This window comes from Lepidochelys olivacea, assembly GCF_965140295.1.
Source record: "Lepidochelys olivacea isolate rLepOli2 genome assembly, chromosome: 11".
Classification (NCBI taxonomy): domain Eukaryota; kingdom Metazoa; phylum Chordata; order Testudines; family Cheloniidae; genus Lepidochelys; species Lepidochelys olivacea.
The window spans coordinates 13,494,330-13,521,277 of NC_140421.1; the positions used below are offsets into that span (position 1 = coordinate 13,494,330).

At 41.9% G+C, this 26,948-nt stretch overlaps 1 protein-coding gene across 1 annotated transcript; it reads right to left on the bottom strand.

The window, feature by feature from the left end:
* Positions 1–346: 346 nt before the first annotated feature.
* LMLN (leishmanolysin like peptidase) lies at positions 347–24,038 on the bottom strand. Its single transcript, XM_084643415.1, has 17 exons — positions 23,882–24,038; positions 22,554–22,651; positions 22,432–22,462; positions 21,944–22,026; positions 21,569–21,686; positions 20,400–20,578; positions 17,706–17,811; positions 17,388–17,482; positions 14,022–14,139; positions 12,460–12,567; positions 10,822–10,898; positions 9,968–10,078; positions 8,743–8,875; positions 7,596–7,755; positions 5,801–5,931; positions 4,752–4,962; positions 347–3,022 (listed from the first exon to the last, which is right to left on the bottom strand). The coding sequence occupies exons 1-17, from the start codon at positions 24,026–24,028 to the stop codon at positions 2,922–2,924; spliced, it is 2,007 nt and encodes a 668-aa protein (XP_084499541.1). The 5' UTR covers positions 24,029–24,038; the 3' UTR covers positions 347–2,921.
* Positions 24,039–26,948: the final 2,910 nt, after the last annotated feature.

The window sequence follows — 26,948 nt, forward strand, 5'->3', positions numbered from 1 at the left end:
GGAAGTTAACAGTATGTTGAATATTTAAATTTAAGACAGTATAGAAAACTGAGGTAGGCAGTTTTATTCAATTACTTCTTCTGAGATGGAAAGGGATATTTCCATTTTATTGACAGCCTTCACTCTCACCTTAAAGGTTACCTCATTACATCTATCAGCCATCACATTGCTACGACAATGGGGCTACCTGTCATTAGCTTACTAATATAAAAATATCAAGTGTTTGATTTAACCTGTTCAAATACATTTTTTCTACAAAAATCAGGAAGTCACTTCCAATTCTACCATTCACAGCTGGATTCTTCACTGCTTGCATGTGCTCACAGAAATCATGACTGAAATCTCAGATTATTAAGGCAATTATATTTTTACTTCACCGGATACATTAAAACAACTACTCAGCGAGTACTGTTAAGTCTGCCTTGAAGTTCTGACAGGTAGGTGAGTTCTCCCTCTACAATGCACGATGGCCACTTTCACTTACTATATAGTACACAATTCAGATGTAAGGTGACTTGAAAAGTCAGTGCTTTCTTACATGTTTCACTAAAATTCTCAGAGGAAAGACTAAGCAATTGGGATAGATAACTGTTCTGTTGAAGACAAGGTTATTCATTCAAAGATAGCAAGTTTCACATTTGTACAGACAGGAGATCAGGATATCAAATGTCAAATGCAATAAATTAACACTGGTAAAAATGCTTAACAGCTATAAAGTTAATCAGAAAGTTGAGACAGTGCAAATATTTTACATTATTAAGAAAAAATAACCAAGAAAAATGTTCAAGTATAAAAAGCATCATTGTTGAGTGATGCTACTTAAATTCTATTATTGCACGACAGACAAAAGATACAATATCAACCTCTGGGGCCTAAGAAATCTTCTCAAAGTATTATGCGTTTTCAAGGAACCATTTCACACCATCATTGCATTGTGTATATATTAAAATGTATCAGTCTGTTCATTATTTGTAGTGTCTTAATCCAAATTTGTATGTGTTTAAAACATTTTATCCCTAATTCTTATAGTTTTTTAAAACACATATTTAAAGCTAATTTAGGCCTCATATAATTTAAAGCAGCGTGTATAACTTGGAACTAGCCCAATGCAAAGGATTCTCAGTTGTGATTCCTTAAGGCAGTTTTAACTTGTGTAGCAAACTGAGGGTTCAGGGACATTGGCCACATTACAAAAATCCTATTTTTACAAGGATAATGTTAAAAAAAATGCAGCAGCCATATAAAGAGATTTTTCTTTAACATACATATAACCATAATGAAAACTCTCCCTATTAAAGAACAAGTTCATCTGTGACCAAAGGGTTTTATTCCCTATCTCCACCGTTTTTTCCTTGCAAAGAGGGAGCAAGTCCCTGACAAATCCATTGCCTTATAGCAACTTAAAGGGAGGTTAAAAGATATTTATCCTCCTCGTCTTGGTATATGCTGGAAATGCTGGGCACTCCTGCCCCCTCACATCTGTAATGGAAACAGTTTTCTGAGAATCAGAACTATCACCATGAACAAACTGAATAGGGCAAGCAAGACTTATTTGTAAGTCCAAAGGGCTCAAATATGGGCAAGTTTGCATCTTTAAGTGCCCCCAGGAGCAGACATCCTGTAGACACAGAAGTTCTACACATTTCCCTAAATCTAGTAGATTTTGTCCACCGCTAACCTGTGCTTCTTTATAGCACAGTATGCCCTGGTTTTAAATAACAGCTGTTTTCATAGCAATATTTTAAATCTTCACATATCCAGTATCATTTTAGAGATCAGCCGCATGTCCATCAGAAGAGCCAGTCTATAGTTTTCTTAGTGTGTTAGTCTTGTTTTGGCCTAAAAATAGTCAACATTGTCTTTGTTTACTACAGTTGCCATCACTATTATTTTTCCCCTCAAAGGAAAGTCAAATTAGAGTACAGATGTTGTGTGTTCACATTATCTATGCAGAATAGAACTCTTCATTACTTCACTGCTGAACACCCATGAAGTGTCTAAAAACAACCACCACCACCCACCTCACCCCGATCCTGCAATCTGAACACTGGTATTGAAGGTAAAGGACAAAAACTACTGTAGTAAAGGGAAATATTTTGACCATCCCATCAAAAGTGCATCAGTGTTCCCCCTTCTTAAAGTTACCCTGGCAAGTTTCAAATATTTAGTGCATCAATTTTCATATAACTGACACACATTAAACGAGAATGGGCTTCAAAAAGCTGAAGTGGGATTCCTAAAATATTTCAATAAATGTAAAGAAACCAATTTCATGAAAAATATACCATCAATTCATCATAAGTTTCAAAGTATGGAACAGTATTTTGGAAGCAATGCCAGAATATCAATTGGGTGTATTTGTGCGTGTCTCTCTCTCTGCATGTGGCTGAAACGGCAAGAGTTAGTAAAAGCCCATTTCAGTCTACGTTCCTAGCAGCAATGGCAACTGATTTTTTACATGGCTTTTGACTACGGAAACGTTGAGGTATATCTCCAGTTTGAGGATGCTAAAACAAAAAAAAAACCAAACACCCTGCTACCACTTACACACAGGATTTAGCAAAACAAAATCCAAGAAGCATTCTTACGGTTTCACATATATATCACTAATGATTGCGTTGCCAGTTGCCTAATGCAGCTAGCACATTTGATATTCAAAAGTTGTTACTATTAAAATTAAAGGTCTGAATTCACAAAATACTGGCACTTATTGAGAAAATATAGTAAACTTTGTCTCCTCTTAAAAGCTAGCTGCTGTTGTCAGCACCTTCTTGGCTACAAGCCATAGTGAGATAGACCAAAAGGCAGTCATTCAGCGTGAGACTGCTGCCTGCAAAGATGTTGCACTATGGTAGCGCTCTTGACCCGACGAATGCAGCATGGTGGTGAAGTCTTGTAGTAAGTACCTTTTTTACCCACACTTAACTCCATACACACAGAAGAAATCCTGCCAGCAAGGGGATCAAGTTAGCCATCAACAGCCAGAGAGTTACAACCAGGCTGGAGGAACAGGAGCACAAATCTAAAGTCAAATATAAAGATAATACAGTTTACAAAATGCACACACCTGAGACACAGAATAGCGAACAATTTAACAAGCATGAATTTCAGTTAAAAAAAAGGCATGAAAACATACAAACTTCATTTGAAATACTGTTTATGTTAATGCATATTAGCTTTCCATGGCTAGGAACTCTGCAGTAACAACATGATTAGCCCCTAGGACAGGACATGCTTTGTATTGCTTCTACAGTTGATTAAGGATTAGCAGTTAGGAAAATGGTCAGAAAATAGCTGAACACAGCAAGAAAAGGAGCAGGAGGGGTAAAAGTGGGAGTGGGTAGAATCAACATTTTAACAGTGCCTCAGGCTTTCACAAGTGTTTGTTTTCTGAATAATTCTGATTTAGGTTGCCATAAAAGCAGAACATTGAAAACCAAACCACAGAACTGAGGTAAAGAAAAGAACAGGAAGAAAAATAGGGGGAACTGAAAGCGGGAGCTTGCAAAAATACCTGTCCCTCTAAGTTCCTACTGCATGTTTTTTTACTGATTTATAAGACGGTGGGTGATACTAACATAACCAGCAGTTTCAGAGATCTGTTCTCAATAATCTCTATACACAAAGAATACAGGATACACTGGGTTAAACCTAAAGAAGATACTAGAACTCAAGTTAATTTACCTTATATTAATTTATATAATTCTTTTCATCCTAGAAAATTTTTTACAAACTATACACTAGTTCCTTCACTAATCACTGAAATGTCGTCACTTCCAGGATGGAACAAAAACAGCTGTTTTAACAGTTTGCAACAGAATTATATCGAAATTTAAGGACAGGAGTTGAAGAGAAATAGCATATTCAACTGAGACTAGACGGCAGGTTCACAGAGACAATGTAGTTACCCAAGCTGGAATATGGGCAGCATATCTAAGGACTAAAGAACATTTTAGGAGTTATGGGAAAGTAATATACCATTAGTGTGAATAAGATAAATTATGTGATTTTCTGTTAATAACTTTCATTTTAGAAAGCAGCCAGGCAAAACAAATTATTATAAAATGAAAGCTCCAAGTCAGTAAAGGAAGACCACCAGTTATTAACATATGATGCTCATGCAGCCACCTCTCTAAACAGTGGTTATACGTGTTCTGTGTTATCTTATCCCCATAAGGTCAAGTTTACAGGAGAAATTACAAAAGTGTTAAACATCCCACTAGGGACTACAAGCAGGAGTCCAGGCCCGTAGAGGTTCCAAGAGAGAGTCATAACCTTCCAAACACACAAGTGCCTCGTGGTCTACTGGAAGTTCCATAGGCTACCGAGACATCTCTGGGAGGACTGCCAGAGATTATACCATATGAAGTGGCTGTTCCTCAGCCATATTTCTTCCAAGCAACCATCCCCCAGACCAGCAGAAACATGACCATACAGTATTAATATACCACCACTCTGGCTCTGCTCCCTTCCTTCTCAAAGTTTTTAGGACTTTGAAATAGAGAGGAAGGGAGGGTTTGCCCCTCCATTTTGATTTACTTGGCAGTCAATACAGTTTTTCCACAAAGACATCTACATTTCAATTTTCAATCTAATTAATCAAAGTACAAACCATTCAAGCTATTTAAGAAGAGTTATAATGCTGAAATCCTGTAGCACTTAATATTTTCCAACAACTGACAAAATCCTCTTAAGTTTTAAGATGTTTTACTTATCTTTATTTCACATAAGCAAATCATAAGGCAACCTACCAATTGATAGTGCCCTTGTTATGTTAGAAGCTGGAGGATCCCGTTCAGGAGGACAGGAATCACAAAAGTCCCAACAAGCTGGACAAATTAGATTTCCAGCATGTACCCATCCATTCATCTGAATGCTAACAGTTAACACTTGACCGGAGCGGCTGCACAAGTATGCTGTGTCCTTGACCCAAACATTCAGCCCTTTGGGAGAACAAGAAACCTTAAAATAAAGAAACCAAGTTAGGTCTGTTATGTTTAAACATAAGTCACTGTTTATTATCCAAACTTGTTTATAGATTCTTCTAATAAGTAAATAATTTTGTTCACAAACTGGCTTGGAGACGCACAGATGAACTGGAAACCCACATTGCTAATTTTAGAACAATTAACTATTTTAATCTGCTATTTGTTTCAAGGATTTGGTCATATTCTTCTATGCAATTATACTGACTGAACCACTGAATTAAGAATTACTATCATCATCATCTACATACTGCCAATGATTTTATACAAGTGCATCTTCAGTTGTGCCAAGAATATTTTTGAACCCATTCTTTAATTAGTACAGCTGAGAAAATGATTATGAAAAATAACTTTCATAGATCCAGTGCCTTCCACCTAAACTAAATGGGACTCACAAAACAAATTAAGCTAGACATCCTGTGAGGATGCCATCCCAATATAAATTACAAAACAAAAAAATAAGTATTCCTATTTTACAGCTAGGGAAACTGAGGCACAAAGACGACCTTGGACAAGTCATTCATAGGAAGTCTGTGGTAGAGATAACTAACACCTAGGTCTGTCCTCTAGCCATGTTCTTAACATCAATCTTTTTTTATTTATTTTTATTAAACTTCCAGTGGATGGTTTAAATTACATGCTCCTGTTAGGAAGCTATTTTTAAAGCACGCATACAATTATTGGGTTATTTAACAAAAACAGCTTGTCATATTAAGTAATCTTAACCTATTTTTTAAACAAATTCTGAGTTTTTATAAAAGGTGTGATTTTTTTTTTTTAACGGTTTCTAAATTTATTTAAAATGTCATCCTTACCTGATAACATCCACTGCCCCAGTCAGGGTAAAAGAGTTTTTTTCTGCACTGTGCCATGACAAATGCTGATTTCTGAATGACACACACAGAGTTTGGTCCATATTTCTCTGCACCATAGTTTTTGAAAGGATCTGAAGGAAAGAGGAACACATTTTTGAAGAGTTAACTCAGCTTTGTTAAAAGATCAGCAAGCCCCTACTGTAAATTAGTAAAGAAAATGAACTTCAAGTAGTAAATGATCCATAGGGCAATTTCAAAAAACACCAAAAAGAAAACCTAACTCTTCAGACTGCTCATAGGATGTTAGACTAAAATGCCAGGACACCATTTCCATGATTTGTGAACATTATACTACCTGAAACAGCTTAATATCCATTGGAATAAATCAACTTCTGTTAACATTAAACTAAATAAGTCTTCCACCTGACTGCACATGTATGCCTGCCAGCTAAACTGTACACTAGTAGTACTAATTTACCATCCCAGTAAGGCCACTGAGTCACTGGCAGTGTAAAAAGAAAGGAGTACTTGTGGCACCTTAGAGACTAACCAATTTATTTGAGCATAACCTTTCGTGAGCTACAGCTCACCTCATCGGATGCATTCAGTGGAAAATACAGTGGGGAGATTTATATACATAGAGAACATGAAACAATGGGTGCTACCATACACACTGTAACCAGAGTGATCACTTAAGGTGAGCTATTACCAGCAGGAGAGCGCGGGGGTGTGTGTGTGGGGGGGGGTGGGGGATAAACATGGGGAAATATTTTTACTTTGTGTAATGACCCATCCACTCCCAGTCTCTATTCAAGCCTAAGTTAATTGTATCCAGTTTGCAAATTAATTCCCATTCAGCAGTCTCTTGTTGGAGTCTGTTTTTGAAGTTTCTTTGTTGAAGTATTGCCACTTTTAGGTCTGTAATCGAGTGACCAGAGAGATTGAAGTGTTCTCCGACTGGTTTTTGAATGTTATAATTCTTGACATCTGATTTGTGTCCATTTATTCTTTTGTGTAGAGACTGTCCAGTTTGACCAATGTACATGGCAGAGGGGCATTGCTGGCACATGATGGTATATCTCACATTGGTAGATGTGCAGGTGAACGAGCCTCTGATATTGTGGCTGATGTGATTAGGCCCTATGATGGTATCCCCTGAATAGATATGTGGACACAGTTGGCAACGGGCTTTGTTGCAAGGATAGGTTCCTGGGTTAGTGGTTGCTGGTGAGTATTTGCTTCAGGTTGGGGGGCTGTCTGTAAGCAAGGACTGGCCTGTCTCCCAAGATCTGAGAGAGTGATGGGTCGTCCTTCAGGATAGGTTGTAGATCCTTGATGATGCGTTGGAGACATTTTAGTTAAGGGCTGAAGATGATGGCTAGTGGCGTTCTGTTATTTTCTTTGTTGGGCCTGTCCCGTAGTAGGTGACTTCTGGGTAATCTTCTGGCTCTGTCAATCTGTTTCTTCAATTCAGCAGTGTAAAAATTCAGACTATCAAATGAGGCAGGAGTGCATCAGGAGAATCAGATGGCAACTGTTCAATATAATTTACCCTGCCCCATCTGTACATGAAAAAAAATGAAGACTAAAAGGAAAGTGTCGGGAGTGGAGAAAGGAAGGGAAAAAATGGTCTGTTGAACAAACAACACAATGGAAAGTGGACTGAAAACAGCAAAGAAGCTTGTTTTCTAAAGAATGTTCTTAACTGGAAATGTGTGGGTATCCAGATAAGACCATCCTTGTGAATTCTGCTATAAGAACAACACTTCGAAAATATACTTCACTGGAAACTGACCTGGCTGATTTTCCATTATTCTACAATCTGAGCTGCGTTGAAATTCACCACTTAAATGCCAACTAAATTCTTGACTAAAGGGGCAATAGTCAGCAATTTCTACTGAGCCGCCATAATAAGGCAAATCTTCTGATGGTACTCCATTAAGACTGTCAAAGTACTGGGGGGAAAAAAAAAGGAGGCAGTGAAATAGTTTGTTCAACAAGGACAAGTGTATATTTAGCTTTTATCGAATCTATCATAATTACAAATTTCCAACATCAGTGGTGCTGCACATAGGCACTGCTAACAGGAGTCTATTTTAAGTAACTCTGCAGATATATACACATATATGCACACAGGAGATAAATCACTTTTCCTACCAAATCATAGCCACCTCCGGAGTGAAACCACACTATTTTAGCAATGCACAGCAATATCAGGCAGCAGTTTAGGTAAGGAATTGAGGAAATATCATATATAGAAAATCTTCCAGGGAAATTCATGTAGGAGCATGCAACGACTTAACGATGGAATTTGGTCAGAGTGCCAGATTAACATTGTTCTTTCGAAAGAGACCAACATGAGATTTCTAATGACCATAAATAGTCATGATGTCATTTGTACTTCTCTGAAATAGGGCACTTTCAGCAACACACATCCCCTTCACATATTAGTTCAGTACCAACTCAGAGGGAAAGAATGCTACACCCTAAGTCATCACTACCTCTTGCACCACTTAAGTCATCGGTTCTCAAACTGTGGGTTGTGACCCCAAAGTGGGTTGCTACCCCATTTTAATGGGGTTGCCAGGGCGGGCATTAGACTTGCTGGGGCCTGGGGCCAAAGCCCGAGCCCACCACCATGGACGGTGGGGCTCAGGCTTCGGCTTCAGCGGTGGATGGCAGAGGTCAGGTTATATGGCCCCAGCCTGAGGCTGAAGCCCTTAGGCTTCAGCTTTAGTCCCCCCACCCAGGGCAAAGGGCCTCAGGCGTCAGCTTTGGCCCCTCTACCCAGAGCAGCAGGGCTCAGGCTTCAGTCCCCCCTCATGGGGTCGTGTAGTAACTTTTGCTGTCAGAAGGGGGTACCGGTGCAATGAAATTTGAGAACCCCTGACCAAAGTAACAAAAATAATTTGAGCTGTTCCGTGGAGTAAGATGCATCATACCTGATACTCCTGAGGTAACTGCTTTGGGAATTTCTGTAAATTGCACACTGCTACTGCCTTTTGGTCCTGTCTACAAGTTAACTGCAGTGGATTACTCCTCAGAGTGTCACAGTATGGGCTCACCGATTGCCTCCTTCAAAAGAGGAAAGAATATCTTAGTTGAATGAGATCATATTTACATCAATTGCTTTTGCTAGGCAATTCTATAAGGCCGGGTGTCTCTTTTCCACCCCTCATATGGTCCATCATGTGTTGGGCACTGGTCTCTTGGTTGGCTGCCAAGCTCATTATTGCCATTTGATTGGTCTTGAATGTCATGGGAAACACATCCATATGTTTACCAACACAATATTCTCTAAATAAAAAAGTCTTTCATCTAGGATGCACTTACTCATCTAGAAGATCTAATTATTTGCTATCGTCTTCAAATTTTTAAGCATGTGAAATTTGCTATTGTCTTTATAAATTTTTAAGCGGGTGAAAAGATTAAAAATTTGAGAAGGCCTGCTAATACAAAGTGTAGCGAGATATGCCCCCATGGGTCAGAGCAATGAGCTCCAAGGAGTATCTAAAATACTATTAGAACTAAACCCAAAGTAGGCCTGATTTTGAAAAGGACTTTAGCCCACTTTTCATTGTTGCAGATGCATCAGATATTTAGACTTCTAAGAGTACTATAATTTGTACTTCCAATTCAATGGAGGCAAAGTAATAGCATGGCCACTTTTCAAGATTAGATGTAAAAAAATTAAAGACAGTAAAAGCAAGGATATTAGTGCTGGAAGCCAAACTATTAATCTTGCATAACCTAATAAAAGTGGGTTCATGGTCTACACAACAGAAGAGAAAGATGTAGATGAACACTGAAAAAGCACCCTGCAATAACTGCAAATTCAACAGGTTCCAAAGCATCATATTGAGATACATGCTAAAGGGAAGCAGGGAACATCTACAGAGAATACTTATTGTCAAGGCCATCTGTCCTCTGTTGCAAGTCAAATGATTTTGTAGCACTCTGGTGAGACAGACTGGAAATTTTGTTGCAGCTAAAATTGAACTCTTCTGATTTAAAAAAGCTACCACGCATTGCAATGAGTGGGATAGTTCATCGGACTTTTGGCTCACGCCACTAAACAGCCACATATTTCAAAAAGTTTATAATATGAGTGAAGACAAACATACAGATGAACATGAACACTGCGTTTAAAAAATAGTATGTTCTTACTTCTCTTTCTTTTGGTCAATCCAAAATTTACAGCTTTTCATCACAAAGTCACAGCCTTTATCACGTCCCCAGTCTAATTTCTCTGCCATGCTGTAATTGGCTTTATACCAGCTGTAAAGATATTGTGAAATGGAAATACAACTGAGAAACTGGTCTTCTGACCAATCAGCAGAAGACCATTCAAAAAACTTTAACCTACATTAAAATTTTCAGTGAATGAACAAGGAAATTATGTCCCCTTGTGTATATTTCTATAAATGATATGAATATTTCCTTCTGACTTTACAGATTGCTCTTCTGAATTAAAGCAAAAACTTGTCTTATTTATTAATGTAGTCACCATTTATTCAGCAGGAGATGCACATCTGGTATTGTACAATGGAAAAAACATGCCAAAAAAATTTAATTGCCCAAAGGGCTTACATATATGAAGGGGAAATTCTGCTCTCATATCTACAGGTTAAATCTTGATGGATTCTGCCCTCCTTCCAGGCATGGAAATTCTGTACCTGTAAGAAGAGCTGAATGACCGTGAAGATCTCCTATACGGCTTTTCAAGGAGAATTTTACACTAAAGGCATAATTTGATTATACAAACCAGATACACATGGGGGTGTAGTCTTTATGGACAGAGTAATGATAGATAGCATTCAAGAGACATCTGAAGAAAAATGAAGATAACAATATAGTGCTATTCCAAATATCTTGGATAACTTTTTACATAAAGCAAGTTGTATTCATTCAACTGCAACATCTCTAAGTGCATGAACTCCACAGTACTTTCACTGTTTATAACTTGAAAACACACAGGTCTGAAATTGAAGACTAACAACATTTGGTCTTTTCACTCTTACCCTGTATCCTCCATTAATGCTAAGGTAATCCGGGAGAAGACCCTGTTCTGTGTGTGGGATCCAGTCATCGCCTCATTCTGAAAATTACCAGTAACTGTTAGGAAGCTTCTGAAAAGTGATTCATAGTGTTTTCAGAGCACATTTTCCCTGACAAGTAGTTAAAGTTATTTTTCCATAAAGATAAAATTTCACTGCAAGTTAAGAGACACTAAAGTATTTTCCAAAAACGTTTAATTTTTTCTTACCAACTTCCCTAGGAAATCTTGAAATCGAAATGTGTTCCCTTATTGCTTACCTCCACAACACACAACACTGATTTGATATTGTGGCTTTACCCATGACTACGAGGTCACTAACATTTGTACTATAAAAGGAACAATCCAATAGTCTAAATGACCACTGTCTTAGCGAGGGAAAAGTCAATTGCCTTGTTCAGAGGAATTTCTGCACAGTGGAGATGGCAAAAGCCAGACTGGAGGGGATCATGGAAATACAGATGAGCACTGAAACAGGTTACTTGGGGAAGATGTGGATCCCCCTGTTAGGTTTTTAGAAACAAGTTAGACCAGTGGTCCCCAAACTTTTCAGGGTCATGCCTGGCCTGTGGCTCCTGTGGGGGTGAGGACATGTGGACAGGGGTAAGGGGGCTGAGACTGGGGCCACAGCTGGGGGGCGGGTCTGGAGCTGGAGCCAGGGATGGAGCCAGGGCCAGGCCGCCGTGGGGGCTGGCAGCTGGGGTAACAGCTGGGCTGCGGTAAGGGGCTGACGCTGGGGCTGAGTGCGGGGCCACAGCTGAAGTAGAGCTGGGGGCAAAACAGGACTGAGCAGCGCTCCCTCCCCACCTCCTGTGGGGGCTGGCCCAGGCCCCGCTGTGCCCCCCAGAATGTTCCTCTGCACCCCCTTAAGGGGGGCATGTCCCATAGTTTGGAGACCACTGGGTTAGATAAACACCTGTCAAGGATGTCTAGATATATTTAATCCTACCCTAACGTAGGGGAAAGGGCTAGATGACCTCACAAGGTGCCTTCCAGCCCTACATTTCTATGATTTTATGAAGTCAAGGTAGTGATTAAACTGCACGCTCCAGGATTTGAGACAAAAAGGTAGAAGGAGAGGGGATGACAAAAAGATAAGTTGGCTAAAAGGAAGTTCCACTCCCCTCTCCCCCAGATACAATCACTTAGGAAACAAAGATCAATTTCAAGAGTGCCCTTATAAATGTAGTTTTCTTATGAAGAGACTAGTTGGTACCGAAGTACATAAAACAAATTAAACTAGGATCACTGCATAGCTGTATTACACTAATAAAGGGCAAATTGTGTAAGATACAGGGCAAATTGTGGAAGATAGGTAAACAACTATAGAAAAGTGAACCTCCAATTGTTTATCATTTGATACTGTCTTTCTAGGAACTGGTGAACCTTCAGAATTAAGGGTTTGGAGAATGGTATGAGAGTTGTTTAGGAATGAATAGAGGTTTAATGTGCACAGTTTACTTATTTGCAATGTATTTCAGTTAAGTTTAACGCTGGTGGGTTTCCAATAGATCTATGGATACACTTGAAAAATTGAAAATCTACATTTTTATCCCCTTTAGTGATAAGATAGGTATATTTAGAATTATTTACCAGCACTAACCTCCAACAATCGCTTTTCCCAGTGATTGAGCTTTGTACCCATGCCACCTTGGTTTTCAAGCTCCATTCCCTCTAGAATTGGACAGTCAAAATGTTTCCGAGCTTCTTCCTACAAAACAGAACTGTTGTTACAACCCCATTCTAAAAATACTGAGAAACAAACTCAGGTATGCACTTCTTGATTAAAGTTTTTTTTTTTTTTTTTTTTTTTTAAAAAAAGAACCATTTTAATGTCCTCCTTTTACCACAGTCTGCTATTTTCCTTTGACTGCAGAAGGACTTCTCCTTATTGAAGCTCTAACAAGCTAGTGAGTCTCCTAGTACCGAATCCAGCAATCTGGCTGTTAGCCACTAATAAGTAACATACCATACTACTTACTTATTCCAAGTTTATATCAGGATCATCTGAAATCAATGTTTCACAGAAAATAAGCTTTCATCAAATAGCCCCCCTTCACAATTAGGTATGCTCAAGAAATTCCGAACAAAACATTTTCACATCAGAAAATGAGGTTCTCTCAAAATCAAAATTTTCCATGAGAAGAGAGATTCTGGTGGAATTTTCGATGAGAAAAATCAAAACATACTGCTATTAGCCAACAGGCATCACAATGTTGTCTAAGATTTGTGGCCTGCCCTCCCAGCTCCCACCACACAATATGACAGTAACCAGGATGAGCAGAAGCCCCTTATTATAGTTAGTAGTACAGCTTTAAATATAGCTTTAAGAGTTGGGCTACAAATAGTTAGTTCAATTTCCTGAAAGTAAAGGTTAGACTAGAATTTCTGCAAATAGCCTAGAATACTAAAATTAATGTTTGGGTGAAAGTACTGTAGTTCTGTTTCACTTATTGATTGGTTTCTGTCCTCAAATTCCTTAAAATTAAAAGTTAAAATTTGAGAGGAAAGACAGAGAGAGTGGGGTGGAGGGAGCATTGAGTAGAAAGGGTCTCAAATGTTTTTGAATACTTTCTAAAACAAGAGGAAAGGTATGATTAAATTTTTCAACTCTGACACTTCATTAAAGGCAGAATTAGGAATACATGGAAACAAGTAGTATTTAAATGGGAAAGGAAAAGGTATACAGGTCATACGAAAAAAGATGAATATTGAACAGAGAAAGGATTAAGGGCCTTATCACTTAAGTCAATAGCAATTGAGTGATCAAAGCCTCAGGATCAGACTTTATGGAAACAAGATGTGAGTAGGATGGGATGGTCCATTTAATCACTAAAAATCAGCTTTAATTTTCTGCTCTATCCTTCATAGTATCTCTACTCAAGCCCTAAATTTTCTCTTTGCATTTCAATTATTTCTCCCCTTACACCTCAAGGCCAATTAACTGTTTTCCATTTTATTTAAATATCCCTCAATTAACTAGGAGTATGATTTTCTTTAAAGTTTGACCCAAACCAGGTTATGTGGTCAAGAATTCTTTTCTTTTTAGTTTCCGGTAAATTAACATTTTTGTTATCAACAAGATAGTAATGACCGAAGTTCAAGTATCTGATGGTAATCAGGGCAGATACAGTGTGAAAGAAGTTTAAGATAATCAGTACTTACAACTACTCGAGGTGTTACCAGAAGAAATACGTCATGGCGCAGCATCTTATTACCTCGTATATCCCATAACCTAACTGCTTTATCAACAACCTTGTTGCTCCACTGATACAAACCTAGACTGTAAGGAGAGTGTTTTAATTAGAGATGTTTTACCAGAATCTAGGCAATAAACCTAGGCTGCACTCCAAAACTGAACATTACCTTCCATAAAGGAACAGTGCTCAGTATCCTTTTAATACGTACTCTAATTCCTTATTGAAAATGAAGTAGTTTAACTCGGCAACTTTCCTCCTGAGTAATATTTTCCAAGTTGTAAGTCTAATTCACATTTTGTAATAAGCCAAACTGAAGAAGTTTACTAAAGAGATATTTTCAGAATTATTATGCACTAATAAAAATATATTGTACGTATCAGGAAAGAATATAAAAAGCTAAGAACTTTCACTTGCAGAAATTGCATGAAGGAATGAGTTTACACTACTAAAAGGGAAAACACTTGCAAAATTGTTTAGTTATACTGAAAATATCTAAATTAACTGAAAGACAGGAAAGTGTATTGTGATTTTTTTAAATTAGTAAATGAGATTTATAGGCATGCAGAAATCATCCTCCACAGTGCCATTACATATTGCACACATACAAAATGGGAAATGACTGCCTAGGAAGGAATACTGAGGAAAGGGATCTGGGGGTCATAGTGGAACACAAGCTAAATATGAGTCAGTGATACACTGTTGCAAAAAAAGCAAACATAATTCTGGGATGTATTAACAGGAGTATTGTAAGCAAGACACGAGAAGTAATTCTTCCGCTCTACTCCGTGCTGATTAGGCCTCAACTGTAGTACTGTGTCCAGTTCTGGGCACCACGTTTGAGGAAAGATGTGGACAAATTGGAGAAAGTCCAGAGAAGAGCAACAAAAATGATTAAAGGTCTAGAAAATCTTTGCGGGAAGATTGAAAAAATTGGGTTTGTTTAGTCTGGAAAAGAGGAGACTGAGAGGGGACATGGTGACAGTTTTCAAGTACGTAAAAGGTTGTTACAAGGAGGAGGGAGGAAAAAAATGTTGTTCTTAACCTCCGAGGATAGGACAAGAAGCAATGGGCTTAAAATGCAGCAAGTGCAGTTTAGGTTGTACATTAGGAAAAACTTCCAAACTGTCAGAGTGGTTAAGCACTGGAATAAATTGCCTGGGGAAGTTGTGGAATCGCCATCATTGGGGATTTTTAGGAGCAGGTTGGACAAACACCTGTCAGGGATGGTCTAGATAACACTTAGTCCTGCCATGAGTGCAGGGGACTGGACTAGATGACCTCTTGAGGTCCCTTCCAGTTCTGTGATTCTATATTTAAAAACCTTGGAAGATGGACATCTTATACTGAGTAAATTAAATTACAATGACATTTGACATATGATACATCATTGTGATTGAGTTTACTCAATATAAGATATATATGAAGAATAAACCCTGATTCAGAAAGGTAATTAAGCATATGCCTAAATTTAATCATGAATATAGTACCACTGATTTCAGTAAGATTACTTACGTGCTTAAAGTTAGGTGTATGTTTAAATACACCACTGAACTGATCCACAGTGACGGATCATGCAGACCTCAGAGGCAAGACCTGAGAGGACTGCAGTATTATACAATAGTTGTCCATTACTGAACACACAGAATAATAATATTGAAGAGTTATGAACAACTGCTGTATTCTACTGTAGTATTTCAATGACAGGAAGGCCCTTAGTTAACTAACTATTGGTGGTACCAGTTAAGGAACAGACATGAAAACTGACCAAATTACTGCAGATTAACGTTTAGGTCAAATTTGAGATCTTCTTGAAAAATGAAGACAAAGTCCCATTTCAATATGACAGGACCTCCAACTCTTTGCAGTCTAGGAAGATTTCATATATTCAGAATCCCCAAGTTTGAACAGATTGCCCTAGAATCGCTAGCAGGTGAAGTGGTCAGTTTAAGAAAAATTGATAGGATTCTGTCAATGTTTAATCAGCACAGTTTAATTGTAGGCATTACAGCTACTTAGCATTACGTATAGTGTAGAGGAATGGGGGAAATAAAGCTGAAGTTATGCTGCCAGATTCAATAGACCCTATATGACTAATTTGGAGTTGCTCTTTCATAGTTTATGAATACTGTATATTGACCTGGCTACTGGGCTGTTTATAGTATGAATATTTTGGTTTAATGGGAGGCTGTGGGGAAACACAAGCCGAAGAGAAAGAATGGCTCAAGATAAGCAACTTCTCAGCAAACCCTTGAGAGTTAAGAGACAATCCCAGGACAGGAAAAGGCTGGGAACACAGCAGATCAAAAGAACTCTGGCTGGTTTAAAAAGGAATGCTCTCAGAAAAGGGAATAGTTCCGGGGAACCAGACAAACACACAGACATCCCACTGCTTATAGATTATTTATTGTTTTACAATCCTTTTTCTCTATATCAGTGGTCCCCAAACTTTTCACTGTCTGTCCCACCTTACCCCTGCCTGCCCGCCCCCCAACCAAGCCAAGAGTGGGGCCCCAGCTTGGGGCGGGGGCACAGACTGGGGAAAAGGAACCGAGGCTGGGACTGGGACCGAGAGCGGAGCCACAGCCAGGGGCCAAGGCTGGGGATGGGAGCGAAGCCACAGCTGAGAGCCACAGCTATGGCAGAGGTGAGTGGCAAGCCTTCCCCATGCCCCGTGAGGGCTGACCCAGGCCCCACCCCCCGAACGTTCCTCTGCGCCCCCCTCTGGAGGACATGCCCCACAGTTTAAGGACCACTGTTCTAAATTCTTTGTTCCTACTGCTAAAGCAATACTTTGATTTAAGGAGGCTGCCCAATCACTGTGTACACTAGTCAGACTCCCAAAGGGAAGAATGGCACAACAGATACCCCTGCAGGTTTGCTGAATTCGGATAAGAATGGTTAATACACAGTGTACTGTAGCCCAACGCCCAATCTAAGAGTTGGAGAACTGTAAAACTCTACTCTGAAATAGGTGAAGGCATGAGGCCTGACACCTGAGGGAGTGCACCCATACAGACCACCAATGGAGGCAAAGGTGCAGGTAGCCCTGTAATTAACATCCTAAATCTGACCTTTTTTCCCCCCACGTTTGGTGGGTGGGTTTGTATTTGTGCATGTATATAAAATTATATTTAAACACAAAAAAGCATAATGCCACAAATGAAACAACTCTACAAAAAATGAAACTAATGTTTGAGTGTGAAGAGAAAGAACATTTCTGCAAAGGAAACAACTCTGATTTTCAAGAAGCTGACAGCCAGAATATATTCTTGCAAAAATGAAAGGACACTGTCAAGTTAAACCAAGAGGATTCAAGGATTTAAAAATATACCTGTCATTAAAAGATGGAAGCCCATCTGCATATCTTGCTGTCAAAGGATTTCCATCGTCATCATGATAAAATGCAAACAGCCCAGCAGAGAAACCCTTCAAAAAGGTAAATAAAAAGCATATTTAGACAATACTAATTCATCTAGAATACTAAAAGCCATTAAAAGACCAATATACAACCCCCAAAATATATGTTGAGAATATAATACCTGAAGGCAATTAACACAGATGTTGAAAGATGCAAACTAAGTGCATTCCTTTTTATATAAACTAGCTGGGAGAATGTAAGGAAATGACACATTAAAATATCAAGTCTTACCAGTGCATGAATAATTTCATGTTTCACTGTAGACAGCATGCCAATAAATTCCTGAGCTTGAGTAGAAATCATATTTGGACACAAATTAGCATATCCTGCTACTGGCCTGGAAGACAAACATTGCTTTGTTTTATAAATTGGATTTTGATTAAATACTGGGCAACTTAAAAAATAATCACATTAAATATGAAGGTAACAAATTAAACTTAGAAACACTTATCTGATTTAATGCAAATAACTTTTCACCCTCTTTTGGAGATAAGTCCTTCCATGTAATGTTTTTCCTGAATAGATTACCAGCAATAGCACGTGTGCACGCACACACACACTAAAACACAGCAGGCAAAAAGTGTGTAATTATTGGAGGTCAATAAGTTAACCCAATGGTTTTCAACCTTTATTTCATCTGTGGACCCTTACAAGATTTCGAATGAAGGTGTGGACACCTTTGGAAATCAGACAGTCTGTGGGCCCACAGGTGTCCGTGGATCACAGGTTGAAAGCCACCGAGTTAACTCATCGAATAAAAGCATTCCAATCTAGCAGCAGACACTGCACAACTGAAGCTCAGGGTCAGTCAGTCCATTTCCATTACAAACCTTCTGTTTTATAGCCATAATAAGAGAGAGAAAACAAAGACAACCAGCTATCTCTTAAAACCTCAAATGGAGGGTAAGGAGTATTATTTCAGCTCCCTTACTTGACCACCCAAAATAAATTCCCCCCTCCCACACACTATTTAAAAATAAAATTAAAAATTAGGTCAAGCTACTGCTTTACTGCAGAACTATGTCCCACAAGGCCAGTATTTGTTCTTAAAAACTGACTTGTTGCAGCAGAAACATAGACCTCTTTTCTACCCACACCGAGGAGCTCTAGGGCATTGGTTTTCAAACTTTATGTATTGGTAACCTCTTTCACACATCAAGCCCCAGAGTGTGACCCCCTTTATAAAATAAAAATGGGTGGGGGGTAATTTAATTTAATGGGGGCTCTGGGCTGTCAGCCCCATGGAGCTGACAGCTCATGACCCCCTGTAACCACCTTATGACCCCCAGTTTGAAAACCCCTGATCTATTTTAAAATAAAGAGATTTTTGCTCTGCTTAAGCTTGTAAAACTTCAGGCAGAAGCAGACGAGTGGGAGCTAGTTGTCTGCATGGAGATTTAAGACAAAGTGCATCACTCAGATCAACTTCCATGAGGCTCCACATAGGTGATAATGGATACAATTGCAAGATCAAGGTGCATGTATTCTGCAGATAAGGGGCCCAATCCTTCTCCCATTTAAATTAGTAGAAGTTTTGCCATTTACTTCAATGGAAGCTTTATACAGTATGCGTATTAAGGACGGAGGTTTAGCTTTGACTCAGTTATGTCCCAGCTTCTCTGGGGTTAGTGTAGTTTGGTGTGTGTGTGTGCATTAATAAAGTTTAGTTTAATAAATACTGAAAATATTCCTGTTAGCATAATTTGTACTTGAAAAATAATATTTAAAGCAAAATATTGTTTTGCAAAATCTCAAAGTACACTGTGTCAAGGAGAGACATGAGAATTAATGTTTTAGTTCTTAACATGTAACCTGTCTGAACTACCATGTTCCACTGTAGTGGAAACCTAGAGTTTAAAGCCAGAAGAGATCACTGGGTCTAGTCCAGTGGTTCTCAACCAAGGGTACAAGTACCCCTGGGGGTACACAGAGGTCTTCCAGGGGGTACATCGACTCATCTATATATTTACTTAGTTTTACAACAGGCTACATAAAAAGCATCAGCGGAGTCCGTACAAACTAAAATTTCATACAATGACTTATTTATACTGCTCTATATACTATACACTGAAATGTAAATCCAATATTTATATTCCAATTGATTTATTTTACAATTATGTGGTAAAAATTAGAAAGTTCAGTAATAGTGTGCTGTGACACTTATGTTTTTATGTCTGATTTTGTAAGCAAGTAGATTTTAAGTGAGTTGTAAATCAGACTCCTGAAAGGGGTACAGTAGTCTGGAAAAGTTGAGAGCCACCGACCTAGTCTGAACTTCTGTATAATACAGGCCACCAACATCATCCAGCACTCACACGCTAAACCCAACAACCAAAATTAGACCTAAGTATTACAAGTACAGGAGACTGGACTGTTGTGCCATAGGCTGATAATAAGAGGGACTCAGGTGAACCAATGCCTGAGGTCCCTGCAATGGCAGGGAACTGATTAAATGATATACACTCAGATAATCCCACAAGTGACCCGCACCCCTGCTGCAAAGGAAATTGCTAACCCCACAAGGTCACTGACAATCTGACCTGAGGGAAAATTCCTTCCCAAACCTACATATGGTGATCAGTTAGACCATAAGCACATGAGCAAGAATCAGCCAGTTGAACAGCTGAGAGAGAGAATGCTCAGAGCTACATTGGGGCACCAGCCCACCACATCCAGTGTCCCACCTCCAGCTGTGACCATCTTTGATGCTTCAGTGCAAAAACCCAGAATACACTGGGGAAGTCCCTTCTGGGCCCGTGCAGGTGACCAGCTAAAGCCATGAAGCATGAGATTTTAGGAACATAAGACGTAAACCAACAACCCATTACACTCAGCAGAACAGATAAATCTAGTGATTTCAGCAGTGAATGCAAAGACCTGAAAAAATTATTACTCCGTAAAAATTAGCCTGGAATGAATTTTTACCTGTCCATTTCTGCTTCCAGTTGGCAGTAGGCTGCATACGCAATAATATTTTCCTGACCACATCTTTCAGTAGTAAGAGCACTAACATAAAGTACAAAATCGGCATCTCGAACTCCTTCTTGGTCTGGTAAACCAGCAGGTCCACAATGCCATTCATTTTCACTACATTCCCTACATTGCTATGATAATGCAATTAAAATGGGAAAGATATGAAATAATTAGCCTAAATAACTTAAATCCTTAGAAATGTAATATGCCAATCTTAAAGCCATTCACAAATATTTGTTCTTTTAAGCCAAGTAAAGATTAGAATCCCTGTTGTGGACTGGGTGAATACACTAGGGTCAAAGTTTTAAAAAGTGATTAGTGATTTTGATTCCTCAGTTTGAGTGGTGCCCAATACGAAGTGTACTAAAAAGGTGGTGATCAGCACTTTCAGAGTCAGACCTTTTTATGGTGTCTCCAACTTGGACATCCAAAAATTGAGGCACACTTATCACTAGAGGTTCTGACTGCATTTCATTAAGTGTGTCCCTCAATTCATTTTAATGAAATTTCAACTAATTTAAAAATAAACTAAATAAAAGTGCTACACAAAACATTTGAAAAATGTTATCAAGGTTGTAAAGCTACAATGATCAGAGCAAGTAAGAGAAGTGCTAATCATGTGTTTTAGTATGAATCGAAAATGAGTCAACATGACTTCAACAGAAGATTTGAATGAGTAAAAACTTCACAACTGGACCCTATGATGGCAAATTAATTCTAGAAAATTGGACACGCTGAATAAGTGGTATTATGAAATGGCTTTAGAACTCTGGTAATATCTGGGGCTTAATATTCAACAATGTCCTTTCTGAATCTATTTTCCTTAGTATTTGTAATATTTATATTGCATAATTTTGATACACGCTCCACACCAACGCACTGTAATGCAATTACAGCTATTTTTGTAAGGATTGCTTCACTTGACTTTTGGCTCTATAATATAATCAGAGAAACTCTGCTATTGCCTCAGATTGTATTGTGTCTTATTGCTCAAATCTGATCACCTCCCACAAGTAAAAGCTACATAGAAAAGGTCAAACATATTAATATTAACTTTATTAGTAATCTTCACAAACCATAAAATTTAGAATGCTAAGTAAATGTCACTTGGTTTGAACTACCTGTAAGTGTTCCTCAGGAACTATAACTGGGCCACATCTTGTGTGTTCTGCACAGGCTCCTCGGCAATATCTATGAGGGTCATCTTTCTTCCTTAAATACTGGTTTGTTGCACATTGCCTTCAATTAATTTAGATTAAAGTCAAAATTATTTTATAAGTGAAAAGGCAAGCTGTAAAATAATTCATGGCAGCTAAAGATACTGAAATAGATGCTACAATATTACTGTGTAAGGTTTTGGTATGAGAAATATTACTTGCAAGAGGCTCCTGTTACACTGTAGCGGAAAAAAAAGACATTGTTCCACATTTATATTAAAGTTCACTCAAACTATTTTAAATATCAACATAGCAAACAGTAAACAAACCTTCACTCACCTGCTTAGTGAAATAGTACCTGCTGGTTTGCGGACTTGAAAAGTCTTCTCCAAATAAGAAATAGCTTGGGGGAAAAGTTTGTTCTAAATTTAACGAAAACAAAAATACAAACAATGGGCTCCTTGTTGCAATACAAGTACAAACGTATCCTAGGAGCACTAACTCTCCCATTACAGGACATTTGCTAAACATGAAGGCACAGCAGAAGAACAGATGGCATGACATGAAGACTTGCTGAAGTCTTAAGTACAGCTAAGCCACTGTATGGCACTGCAGTCTCAGCAATAATATTGACAGTAATATATAGTTACTCTGAAGGATCCCAAAGTTCTTTATAAACTATACACAAAGTGCCACTAGAAACCAGACATTTTTGGAGTAAAGAATAGCAGATAACTGATGTACAGCACATTGTGGAATAGCTTTTGGGACAGCGGAATGCCATACATAACATTCCCAAATAGAAAGGGGAAACAAGTGTAACATACCTTTATAAGGTGTCGTTTCTCAAGGAGCAAACTACAAAAAAAAAAAAAAAAAAAGGAAACCTTTTGATGTAAAAATATATTATCTATATTTCAAAACTACAGAAAAATACCACTATACTTACTCTTCAACACTTCTGTCATATATAGTCTTAATTCTCAGTTTTTGATCAACATTTCTCTTGAGAACATGATTTTCCTTAAGATAAACTTTGTAGACAACCTGGTAAAAACAGGAGCAGAGAACTTGATTTGACAAATTATATTTACAATTTTTTTTAAACTGACAGGTATTTACAAATTCTGAATTACAAAATTTATTTTAAATCAAGAGCTTTTCATATTGAAAGGCTCTTGATTTAAAATAAAATGAAAATAATAATACTACTCACCTTCCTAATCAGAGATCACTCAGTACTCTGGACAGCATCCCAAAAGTCAACGTATTTACTTCCACATAGACATACACACAACCCTTATCTCCTCTTACTTGGGTTAGTTATATATTGACTAAACTTGTCTGAATTTTTAAAAGACAGTTTCAGAAGTGGCTAAACGTATAATTTTGACTGCAGCAGAAGCCCTGACTGTCTATTTACATTTACTCTCTCGAATTTCTGATTTAAGTTCCAGGTAGCTGCCTCAAATGTCTTCAGCAAGGATCAGGCCTAGAAGTAACAGGATTATGACCAAAGCATTTAAACCTGGAATGCCATATCAAATAAGCAGTTTTCTTTCCAACTGATTGTTCCGGAATGATCTCATTATCTGCCATCTGTTTGCTTTAGTTTGAGTTTACTCCGCAGAGCTTCAGCAGAGCCATTTTTCAAAGCAGATGGCATTACTGAGATCTCTCACTGGAGCACCATTACATTCCAACATCCTTCCACCACCTGACTCCTAACACAGATCTCTATAAAACCCACCCAGATACCATGGTAGCCTGGTCCCCACTTCTCCCACCCTTCGACCAATCCTCCTCACCCCATGCCACCCATGCTCCCTTTATCCAGGCTGCTCCGATACCCCCCCCCCCGATCCCATCCCTTACCCCTTCCCCAACCATTACAGAGAGGGCACCCCCTACCCCTTCCCACTCCTCACCCTTCTGCTCCCCATTACAGAGAGGGCACCACCCCATACCCACTCCCTGCCCCGTCCCTACCCTGTACGCAGAGAGCGCCCCAAGCCCCGCTGGCACTCCATACCCCTCCCAACCCATGACACCCAGGGCACCCCCAGCCCCTATGCAGAGCGTACCCCATACCCCGGCCATTACGCACAGGACACTCCACGCCCCGCTGGCGCCCCCGCCCATGACACAGAGGGCACCCGCACTACCCCGCCCCGCCTGGGGCCCCACGCGTCACGCAATCACCTCAAACCCCGTGCCCCACTCAGAGCCCCCCCCCCCGGGCCGCCCGCCGAGCCCCGGCCCCGGAGACCCGCTCACCTCTCCGCCGCTGGGAACGCCATGGTGACAGCTGGAGGCGGCGGCGGGGGCCGGGCTGCAGCCCAGCAGGAGCAGCGCAGCGGCGAGGGCGGAGAGCGGCGGCCGAGCGTACGGCACCCGGTCCCGGCTGGGGGGCTCGGCCGCCATCTTCCGCTGTGTCTTTATGGAGCGAGTGAGTGGCAGCACGTTCCGCCCCAAGCAGCCAACCGAGGGGAGGAGGAGGCGGGTTCCGGCCGAGAGAAGCGTCTGATTGGCTTTTAGGGGTGACACCCAACGGGCGGGCTAGAAGCAGGAGCAAATCGCTGTCCTTGGGGGCCGGGCTGAGGTGAGGTGAGGAGTCCAAGCTGGGCTGGGCGGGGCTGGGCTCAGGTGAGGTGGGTAGTCCGGGCGGGGCGGGGCTGGGCTCAGGGGAGGTGGGTAGTCCGGGCGGGGCTGGGCGGGACTGGGCTCAGGGGAGGTGGGTAGTCCGGGCGGGGCGGGGCTCAGGTGAGGTGAGGTGGGTAGTCCGGGCTGGGCGGGGCTGGGCTCAGGTGAGGTGGGTAGTCCGGGCTGGGCGGGGCTCAGGTGAGGTGAGGTGGGTAGTCTGGGCTGGGCGGGGCGGGGCTGGGCTCAGGGGAGGTGGGTAGTCCGGGCGGGGCGGGGCTGGGCTCAGGTGAGGTGGGTAGTCCGGGCGGGGCTGGGCTCAGGGGAGGTGAGGTGGGTAGTCCGGGCGGGGCGGGGCTGGGCTCAGGTGAGGTGGGTAGTCCGGGCGGGGCTGGGCGGGACTGGGCTCAGGGGAGGTGGGTAGTCCGGGCGGGGCGGGGCTGGGCTCAGGGGAGGTGGGTAGTCCGGGCGGGGCTGGGCTCAGGGGAGGTGGGTAGTCCGGGCGGGGCGGGGCTGGGCTCAGGGGAGGTGGGTAGTCCGGGCTAGGGTTGTGAAATCTCTAATTACACAAACCCAAACGCTCTGGCCCCGCCCCTTCACCAAGGGGGGCCCCCCCTCACTTCACCCCCGCTCTCCATCCTTGGCTCTCCCTGACTCTCACTCACTTTCACCAGGCTGGGGCAGGGGGTTGGGGTCAGAGGTTGGCAACGAGTCTGTGGTTAAAAAAAAAAAAAATGTTGAGGTCGGTGGGGGCGCTCACTTCAGGCTGCTCCCCGCAAGCAGCTCCCTGCCCCTGCTGTTGCTGGTGGAGGTGCAGCCAGGCGACTCTGCAGGCACACTTCCTCCATCTCCCCTCCCCCAGTGCTGACTCTGTGGCTCCCAGCCCATTAGCCAGGAACCATGGCCAATGGGAGCTGTGGGGGCGGCACCTGCAGGTGGGGCAGAGCCACCTGACCACGCCTCTGTGTAAGAGCCGGAAGCAGGTCATGCGGCAGCTTCTGGGAACTGTTTGAGGTAAGCACTGCCCAGAGCGTGCACCTCTGACCCCTTCCCATGCTCCAACCCCCTGCCCCAGCCCTGATCCCTCTCCCAACTTCCGAACCCCTTGGTCCCAGCCCGGAGCACCCTCCTCTATCCCCAAGCCCTCATCCCCAGCTGAACCCCAGACCTTGCACTCCCAGCGGAGACCTCACACTCCCACAGCCCCCTGCTCCATCCCGGAGCTGCCTCATGCACCCTGAACCCCTCATTTCTGCCCCACCCTGAAATCCACACCCCCAGCTCAGAGCCTGTACCCCCTCCCACACCCCAACCCTCTACCTCAGCCCAGAGCCCCCTTTCGCTCCCCGCTAAGTCCAGTAATCAAGTGTCCATCGTGCAACATGGTGGTGCTGACCGCTGATTGGGGTGCAGGCTCTTGGCTGGGGCTGAGGGGTTCATAGTGTGGGAGGGGGCTCCTGGCTGAGCCTGGGGCAGGGGGTTGGGGTGTGGGAGAGGTCTTGGGGTGCATGCTCTGGGAGGGAGTTTGGATGTGGGAGCGGCTCAGGACTGGGGCAAAGGGTTGGGGTGCAGATGGGGGTGCGGACTCCAGAAAGAAGTTTGGGTGCGGGAGGGGAGATCAGGGCTGGGGCAGAGGGTTGGGGTGCAGAAGGGGATGTGGACTCCAGGAGGGAGTTTGGGTGCAGGAAGGGGTTCAGGCTGGTTAGGGGGTTGGGGTGAGGGAGGGCAGTTGGGGTGCGGGCTCTGGGAGGGGGGTTGGGCTACGTCTGGGCGGTGCTTACGTCGGGCAGCTCCTGGAAGTGACCGGCATGTCCAGCACCTAGGCTCAGGGCGGCCAGGCAGCTCTGCACGCTGGCCCTGCCTGCATGCACTACCCCCGCAGCTCCCACTGGCCGTGGTTCCCAGCCAATGGGAGCTCTGGAGTTGGCACTCATGGTGGGGACAGCACACGGAGACCCCCTGTCCGCCCCTGTGCCTACGAGCTAGAGGGATGTGCCAGCTGCCACGGAACCAGGGTAGGTAGCCTGGGCTGGGCTGGACTGGACTGGGCTGAGGTGCACCACCCACTGGACTTTTAGGGGCCTAAAATCTCCCGGATTGGTTTCAGTAGCCTTTGGGAGATCAAGACCCATTCTGGGAGACACCTGGCAAAATCCGTAAGAATTGGCAACCCTAGTCGAGGCTGAGATGGGCTGGGCTGAGATCGGGTAGTCTAGGCTGAGATAGGGTAGGCTGGGCTGGGCTGGACTAGGGCGGGCTGGGCTGGACTTGGTAGTCCAGGCAGTGCTGGGCTCTGCTAGGCAGTGCTGGGCTGAGGTGTGTAGTCCAGGCAGAGATGCAGTGGGCTGGGCTGACCTCTTTGGAGCAATGCTGGGGAATGAGGAAAGTGGGAAAGGCTGCTTGGGATTGGGTTGGCAAGGCCCCTGGTAAGCGAGCTGGGCATCTCCACCAACAGTTCTGTGGTCTGTGAGGTGGTGGAAATCAGGCCTTTTGTGCGTTGTCTGGTATAGTTATCTCCTGCACAACTGTGACCATCCCTTATTTTGACACTTGCTTTGTGCAGCACGGCATGGTCATCAGTTAACTCTCGACCTATGCTTCAGAAGCACAGGCTTTTGTCTAAGTGAACTGAGAAGTAGCTTTACTAGTGCCGCACGCAGAGGAAAGGTAAACATGCAGGGTGAATAGATTTAAATCAACTGTT